The 8,938-nt window shown below is 41.2% G+C and overlaps 1 protein-coding gene across 3 annotated transcripts in view; it reads left to right on the top strand.

Moving 5' to 3' along the window:
• Window positions 1–788: 788 nt before the first annotated feature.
• Window positions 789–8,938, top strand: part of ptprn2 (protein tyrosine phosphatase receptor type N2) — a 290,147-nt gene continuing 281,997 nt past the window's right edge. For 2 of the 3 annotated variants that reach the window (XR_008760159.1, XM_055929230.1), the window contains exon 1: window positions 790–1,075. Coding sequence is in view for 2 of the 3 variants with exons in the window: in XM_055929230.1 (XP_055785205.1) it covers window positions 997–1,075 (79 nt within the window). In the remaining variant the exon portion in view is untranslated. Of the gene's footprint in view, window positions 1,076–8,938 lie in introns of all 3 variants that reach the window. The other variant, XM_055929231.1, reaches the window with a different exon arrangement.

Genomic DNA, 8,938 nt, shown 5'->3' with positions numbered 1-8,938 from the left:
GTCTTGTTTTGAGGTGTTCTCACTGATTTTATGTCAATGCTAATATGGCTAAACTTCGCTTGCGGGGTGAACCAACAACTGTAAAGTTGTATTTGAGAGACAAGTGGTCATTGTGCAAGTTAATTTATGCAGACGAAATATAGCTTACATGTCAACAATCTAAGCCAACCGCAACTGTTTTATCCCATGCTTGCGCGTGCATCGGTTGTTGCTAAACAGCCAACATACCCATCGTTTTTACAATTTTTCTGTATACACTTGAGTAGCCATGATATATTATGATATGGTATTATAGAATTCTCCTTCTACTGTTACAGAAAATGATATTAACTTGATGGCTTATTCAGATGTTGAGTCCACTATTAATGCGTTCATTTACATTAGACTGTTAGTGCACTGCTTTTGAACAGGTCCTATAGGGGGGGAAAGGGTGCCATTTGCGATGCATTTGCATTCCCATTACAGCTGGTGATTGAACCTTGGTACGAGTCCCTTGTATAAATATAAATCGTGTACTGAGTGACTGACTTTCTGATAGACTTGAAAAGACTTCCCTCTAGCTCACTTGGATTTATTGGTATTGCATATTTTAGTTTTACCTTTTGTATTGCCTTCGCTAGAGTTGTTTTATTTCATCAACTTCTGTTCAATTTCACTTTGTCTTTTTTTTCTCGTGTCTGTTTGTACCATGTTCGTGGTTAGACTGGCAAATCATTGATTAATGCATGAGGTGCATACTCAGCGACCATGCACGGGCCCCTCGCCATGCCTGTTTGACGTCAGAATTTAGGAGGGGCGCCTTCTGAAGGTTGCTGTTCGCGGTGCTGAATCCTGTCGCGACTGCAGGAGTGAAGTGGCGGACCCGAGACATTGCTCCGCAAATCTCCTACTTGAATTCGCTGTTATCTCATCCAGCGATTTTCGACCATCTTTATCGAAAACTGACATTATGATGTTTTAGCAAAGGTGTGCAATGGATTAGTAAAGAGTAGCCTAATGGATTCACCGTGTTCCATCTTCGCTGTGTTGTATCTTTCCCAGTCTCTTTCAACTACCTTCGCTGACAGCAAATATGGTAAGTCGAGAGTCGTGGTCAATATGTGACCATTTTGTATTAAAGTAAAAAAATATATACTTACCTGCCCAGGTGTTGCAATGCGAAAGATGGGCTTTTGGGCGAGCATATGGTCCGCGGAAGGTATAATTTATGGAAAAACACAGAAGTAAAATAGACAAAAAAGCTAGCGTTTAGGTATTCTCACTAATACTAACCAGGGGAAATGGAAGATCAAAACAGGGCAGGTTAATTGACAGGTTTCAACTTCAGGACAGAAACTTAGTGAGTGTCCCAGGTTGACGTTAATGATTAAAATAATCAACTACTGTATAATATTCTAATATTCGTTTTAACCATGTTTTTAAGCTATACAGTATTTGTTTACAGTGACATTGTTTTCAAACAATGGAGTAAAACACGCTTATTTTGGTTCCTGGTGGTGTTAGACAGTTTAGACACGTATATAATTCATTTAGAAATCCTTAAATAGATGCACCAATCCCAGATTGCCCATTTAAAATGAGAACTATGTGTGGCCCATGAGTTTATTGGTGGCCTTTTCTTAAAACATACTACATGATATCTACTATGTAAATTGTAAGCATTTTTTTTACATTTTCCTTTCTCTATATAGATATGTCCTAATTGGCATGGTAATCTCTAAAGGATAGCACATACACATTCTTGGTTGATTTTAGTCTTGACATGGAAATCTGCCGTTTTATACAGGTATTTTGATTGGTTTTCCCTGCCTTGCCCCTGTTTAACACTGTGTGTAACATTCAGAAGCCTTTGTGGATAAATGGTTCCTTTTTTGTTGAGGTTTCTTTGCAGTGCAGAGACGGTTGGTTTATTACCAGGTGGCATAGAGCTGAATTTTAGAGGTGAGTGTTTCTGGTGCCCCTGTCAGAATGATAAGCAGGGTTGCTGTCATCTCATTGATCCTGAATCAGTGTGTGTGTAGTGTCTGTGTGGGAGTGGTGACCTGCAGTATCATTCTCTCTGAACCAGGATCAGATCATGGAGTCAGTTGCCATATGTACGTTTGGAATGTGACAATGTATTATTTTACTTTACTCTGTTTCTTAGTAGGCCTCTCAATAAAACTGCAGGCCTATATGTCTGTCCTGTCTAATTGGTCTTTCACCTTGTCTCGATCTGTGCCAGTCTAACAACAAGTTCCCACAATGCTCTCAGTGAAACTCTAACTGGAAGAATCATTTTGTGAAATAAATAGGGATGAGAATGGTACAGCATTCAAGAGAACTGATCAAAATGTTGTTTTTAGCTTTGGAGACACTGAGTGTCTGCGTCCCACATGGCACCGTATGCCCTAGTGTGCACTACTTTTGATCAGAGCCCTATTGGCCCCGATTAAAAAGTAGTGCATTACGGGAAAAGGGTGCCATCTGGAATGCAGGCTCTGTCTCTGTTAATCCTGAATGAGTCAGCCGTGTTCCCACAGAGAATTCTGACACAATCATTGGAGAATCCCTCTCATTGTTCAAATTCATGCTTGTTTTATTTTTTGTATTTATTTTTTTACATATTTCTGGGGTTGGTCTCCATCGTCAGTGTCTGCGGACTGCCTGAGTGTTTGAGACAGTTATTGTTTTTAATGAGTCCCAGTGTGCCTTGCACTGTTGCCGGGAAGCGCACTGATTGGTTTCGTAGAGCGCATACCATTCCCATTTGGACTTGTGTTGTGTAGCCTACTGCGGATCTGAGTGTGTGTACTGTGTCATCTGTATGTGTGTAATGATATCAAATAGCACATGGGAGCTCTGAAAAAAAGGAGATGGTGTTAGAGAGGGGATATCTGAGCAGCTATAAATATCAGTTACTTGAAGAGCAAAACAAAGGCTTTGAGTGGAATTAATAACCACAGATTCAGGATCAGAGTATAGAGGCTGTTTGATGACAGAGCTGAGGGTGTTGTCATTGGATTTCTGGCGATGGGGATATATAGTTTGCGTCCCAAATGGCACCCAATTCCCTGCATAGTGCATTACCTTTTTCTTTTTTTTATTGAATAAATATTTTAAGGTATTTTTTTACTTTATTGAAGAGGATTACAGTGGAGAGAGGTCGTGTCAAAGGTTTGAATCCAGCCTACTGCCCTATGCCCGCACTGGGCCCTGGTCATGGTAGTGTACAACATAGGGAATAGAGTGCCATTTGGGACGTAGAGAAACCATGAAGTATGTATCTCATCAGACTACCTGGAATAAGGGAATGGTTTAATTTCGGGAGACAGGCACTTTGCATCTCACACAAGCATGACTAGAAAGTAATTACATCAAGGCAGTGTGTTTTTCGAGACCACCTAAAGCAAGACCAAGACCGGAGCAAATTGAGTCTGAGCCAAGATCGAGACCGGTAGAGGTACGAGACCAAGTCAGACCAGAAAAATGTGAGTCCAATTCAAGAACATGGTTGTAATTGTGTCAAATTGTCACCATAATAAGACTTCAAAATGTCCAGTATTTCTGTGTTCATATTTCAGAACAACATATGGATCCTGTATACATTCAGAATGGGGGGGGGGGGGAATGCATGTGAAAGGCAAGTAGAGAGCCAGTCTACAAATGATCACTAACCCAAGCAGGTCAATAATAGATAAAAAAGACACTATGTTGCAACTTCCCCCGGTCTCCCGTTACTAATACTGGGGGGGCAACTTTTAAACGATATCCCCCACTCTTCCCTACCAGCGAATCAAGGAAATTCTGACAAGCACAACAAAGTTTGAGGATATTTCTCAATGAAAGTAACGGACAGAAAATGTTACGAGTAAAGTAGGAAGTCCAGGTTTCAATAGGCGATAGGACATTTTGTCATGAAAGGAGTGTGATTATGTGGCTTGGTCTCAGCAAGAAATTTTGCGTACTCATTGTCCGATACCGTCAAGATCGAGTGTATCCTACGCCGAGACAAGTCTCGGTCTTGAGTACTACAACACTGCATCGAGGATTAGACAAAGAGATGCATAAGTAAATAGGTCTAGGTATGGTATAGATTAATAACAAAGGCATAGGGGATTGTTCATGTTTGGCCTCTTAAAGTCTATTGGAGCAGCCTGGTCTCATAAACAAGACGTAACATATTAAATGTAAATCCGGGAGACTCAGATTAGTATGATATGTCACTTTTGGTATAGTTACATAAGAGAGAATGTTACTTAAGGCAAAACTTGAATGTATAGTAACACCAAAGGCTGCATGGTTGAATCTCATCACAGACAACTTTAGCATTTTAGCTTATTAGTACCTTTTTTAACTACTAACTACTTTTTATTTACATTGCAAGTACTTAGCATGTTACCTAACCCTAACCTTAAAGGTCCTGAACAGTCATTCTGAAAAGTACTTTTCTCTCAAGGCTAACTACCAGAAAGTTTGAAAAGACAGGCTGAGGGGGCTGGGAGCGAATATTAATGAGCTCGCCTTGACTGAGAGCTCTTTCAAAATGTCTACGTCAAGCAACTTGGATGCAGTGTTGCAGTAAAATCATCTCAAGCTAATTTGGTGATAAACAAAGCCACTCAAACAACATTGAAATTGCATAAATTACAGTTGAAGTCGGAAGTTTACATACACTTAGGTTGGAGTCATTAAAACTCATTTTTCAACAACTCCACAAATTTCTTGTTAACAAACTATAGTTTTGGCAAGTCAGTTAGGACATCTACTTTGTGCATGACACAAGTAATTTTTCCAACAATTGTTTACAGACCGATGATTTCACTTAATTCACTGTGTCACAATTCCAGTGGGTCAGAAGTTAACATACACTAAGTTGACTGCCTTTTAAACAGCTTGGAAAATTCCAGAAAATGATGTCATGGCTTTAGAAGCTTCTGATAGGCTAATTGACATCATTTGAGTCAATTGGAGGTGTACCTGTGGATGTATTTCAAGGCCTACCTTCAAACTCAGTGCCTCTTTGCTTGACATCATGGGAAAATCAAAAGAAATCAGCCAAGACCTCAGGAAAAAAATGTATAGCCCTCCACAAGTCTAGTTCATCCTTGGGAGCAATTTCCAAACGCCTGAAGGTCCCAAGATCATCTGTACAAACAATAGTACGCAAGTATAAACAACATGGGACCACGCAGCCGTCCTACTGCTCCGGAAGGAGACGTGTTCTGTCTCCTAGAGATGAACGTACTTTGGTGAGAAAAGTGCAAATCAATAACAGCAAAGGACCTTGTGAAGATGCTGGAGGAAACCAGTACAAAAGTATCTATATCCACAGTAAAAACAAGTCCTATATCGACATAACCTGAAAGGCCGCTCAGCAAGGAAGAAGCCAATGCTCCATAACCGCCACAAAAAAGCCAGACTACGGTTTGCAACTGCACATGGAGACAAAGATCGTACTTTTTGGAGAAATGTCCTCTGGTCTGATGAAACAAAAATAGAACTGTTTGGCCATAATGACCATCGTTATGTTTGGAGGAAAAAGGGGGATGCTTGCATCCCGAAGAACACCATCCCAACCGTGAAGCACGGGGATGGCAGCATCATGGTGTGGGGGTGCTTTGCTGCAGGGGGGACTGGTGCATTTCACAAAATAGATGGTGTCATGAGGATGGGAAATTATGTGGATATATTGAAGCATCTCAAGATATCAGTCAGGAAGTTAAAGCTTGGTCCTCAAATGGGTCTTCCAAATAGACAATGACCCCAAGCATACTTCCAAAGTTGTGGCAAAATGGCTTTAGTACAACAAAGTCAAGGTATTGGAGTGGCCATCACAAAACCCTGACCTCACACTTATGGAAGATTTGTGGGAAGAACTGAAAAAGCGTGTGCGAGCAAGGAGGCCTACAAACCTGACTCCGTTACACCATCCCTGTCAGGAGGAATGGGCCAAAATTCACCCAACTTACTGTGGGAAGTTTGTGGAAGGCTACCTGAAACGCAATTTAAAGGCAATGCTACCAAATACTAATTGAGTGTATGTAAACTTCTGACCGACTTAGAAATGTGATGAAAGAAATCAAAGCTGAAATTAAATCATTCTCTCTACTATTATTCTGAAATTTCACATTCTTAAAATAAAGTGGTGATCCTAACTGACCTAAGACAGGGTTTTTTTACTATGATTAAATGTCAGGAATTGTGAAGAACTGAGTTTAAATGTATTTGCCTAAGGTGTATGTAAACTTCCGACCAACTGTAATAAATGTTTTTTATATATCTCCCGTTTGGCATGTCTCTTGTGTTGCGGTTCACAGCAGCAATGACGGATGTGTTGACTCGACAACTGCGTCAGAATTTTGAACGACCCTTCCCCAACTTTTAACCTAAATCCAATGACGTGGTGCCAATTTCTTTTTTTTATTTCACGTTGAATTCACGTTAGTTGACTACTCTACCAAATGTAAATCAAAACCAGACGTTGAACTGACGTCTGAGCCCAGTGGGTAGCTACGTGTGTCTTCAAAGCCTGCGGTTTCTCTACTCAATGTGCTCTGTGGTTGTCAAACTTATCTTTTATCTCCCAATGATTCATTGGCTTCGCTCCAACCCCTCTAGCAATGGGCATCTGGCATCTCACAGATCTATTCAGTGAGTGGTGATGTTAAGTTGCAGTGTTTATAAATCATCCCAGTGGATAGAGATTTGAGTACAATATCTGTGTGTTTTATTTTCGGATGGCTCAGGTATCCTCCCAGATAAATCAAATATTATTTGTCACATGCGTCAAATACAACAAGTGTAGACCTTGCAGTAAAATTCTTAATTACAAGCTCATAACCAACATTGCAGTTTTAAGAAAATACCTAAAAAAAGTAAGCGATAAAAGTAACATATAATTAAAGAGCTGTAGTAAAAAAACAATAGCGAGGCTATATACAGGGCGGTACCGGTACAGAGTCAATGTGTGGGGGCACCAGTGTCGAGGTAATTGAGGTAATATGTACATGAAGGTAGAGTTATTAAAGTGACTATACATAGATAACTGAGTAGCGTCAGTGTAGAATAGAGGGGGAGAGCAATGCAAATATTCTAGGTAGTCGTTTGATTAGATGTTGAGGAATCTTATGGCTTGAGGGTAAAAGCTGTGTAGAAGACTCGTGGACCTATACTTGGCACTCTGGTACCACTTGCTGTGCGGTAGCAGAGAGAACAGTCTATGACTAGGGTGGCTGGAGTCTGACAGTTTTTAGGGCCTTCCTCTGACACCGCCTGGTATAGAGGTCCTGGATGGCAGGAAGCTTGGCCTTGTGATGTACTGGGCCTTACGCGCTACCCTCTGTAGTGCCTTATGGTTGGAGGCCGAGCAGTTGCCATACCAGGTAGTGATGCAACCAGTTGACTCCATGGTATGGCAACTGCTCTCAATGGTGCAGCTGTAAAACCTTTTGAGGGTCTGAAGACCCATGCCAAATCTTTTCAGTCTCCTGGGCGGGGGGGGGGGGGGGGAAATAGGTTTTGTCATGCCCTCTTCACGACTGTCTTGGTGTGCTTGGTCCATGTTAGTTTCTTGAGGTAGTATGTACATGAATGTATAGTTAAAGTGACCATGCATGTATGATAAACAGAGAGTAGCAGCAGCGTAAAAGAGGGGTTGGGGTCTGTACGTACAGTCACTGTGGGGATGACGTAATCGATGCACTTATTGATGAAGCCAGTGACTGATGTGATGTACTCCTCAATGCCATCGGAAGAATCCCAGGATACATTCCAGTCTGTGCTAGCAAAACAGTCCTGTAGTTTAGCATATGCTTCATCTGACAACTTTCTTATGGACAGTCACTTGTGCTTCCTGCTTAAATTTTTGCTTGGAGTAAAGGTGGTCTAGTTTTTTTATTTACATTTTATTTTTTTCCCCCTCTGGTTGCACATTTAACATGCTGATAGAAATTAGGTAAAACTGATTTAAGTATCCCTGCATCTAAGTCCCCGGCCACTAGGAGCTCTGCCTCTGGATGAGCGTTTTCCTGTTCGCTTATGGCGGTATACAGCTCATTGAGTGCGGTGTTAGTGCCAGCATCGGTCTGTGGTGGTATGTAGACAGCTACGAAAAATACAGATAAACTCTATATGTAGATAGTGTGGTCTACAGCTTATCATGAGATACACTGCCTCAGGCGAGCAAAACCTTGAGTCTTCCTTAGATATCGTGCACCAGCTGTTGTTTACAAATATACACTGCTCAACAAAATAAAGGGAACACTTAAACAACACAATGTAACTCCAAGTCAATCACACTTCTGTGAAATCAGAACCATTCCTTTTTTGGGGGTGTCTTACTAATTGCCTATAATTTCCACCTTTTTGTCTATTCCATTTGCACAACAGCATGTGAAATTTATTGTCAATCAGTGTTGCTTCCTAAGTGGACAGTTTGATTTCACAGAAGTGTGATTGACTTGGAGTTACATTGTGTTGTTTAAGTGTTCCCTTTATTTTTTTGAGCAGTGTACATAGACCTCCACCCCTTGTCTTACCACAGGCTGCTGTTCTAACCTGCCGATAGAGTATATAATCCGCCAGCTGTATGTTATTAATGTCAGCGTCCAGCCACGACTCGGTGAAACATAAGATATTACAGTTTTGAATATCCCGTTGGTTGGATATATGTGCTTTTAGTTCATCCCATTTATTTTTCCAGCGATGAACGTTGGCTAAGAGTACAGATGGCAAAGGCAGATTAGCCACACGTCGCCTGATCCTCACAAGGCACCCCGATCTCCTTCCGCAAAATCTGTTTCTTTCTCCTGCGAATGACGAGGAGGAGGGCCTGTTCGAGTGTTTGGAGTATATCCTTCCTGTCCGACTCATAAAAAAATAAAAAATCCCAATTCCAGGTGAGTAGTCGCTGTTATGATGTCCTGAAGCTCTTTTTGGTCATAAGAGACGGTAGCAG

The sequence above is a fragment of the Salvelinus fontinalis genome, chromosome 7, assembly GCF_029448725.1.
Source record: "Salvelinus fontinalis isolate EN_2023a chromosome 7, ASM2944872v1, whole genome shotgun sequence".
In the NCBI taxonomy this organism is placed as follows: domain Eukaryota; kingdom Metazoa; phylum Chordata; class Actinopteri; order Salmoniformes; family Salmonidae; genus Salvelinus; species Salvelinus fontinalis.
This window is presented reverse-complemented; position numbering and strand designations above follow the sequence as displayed.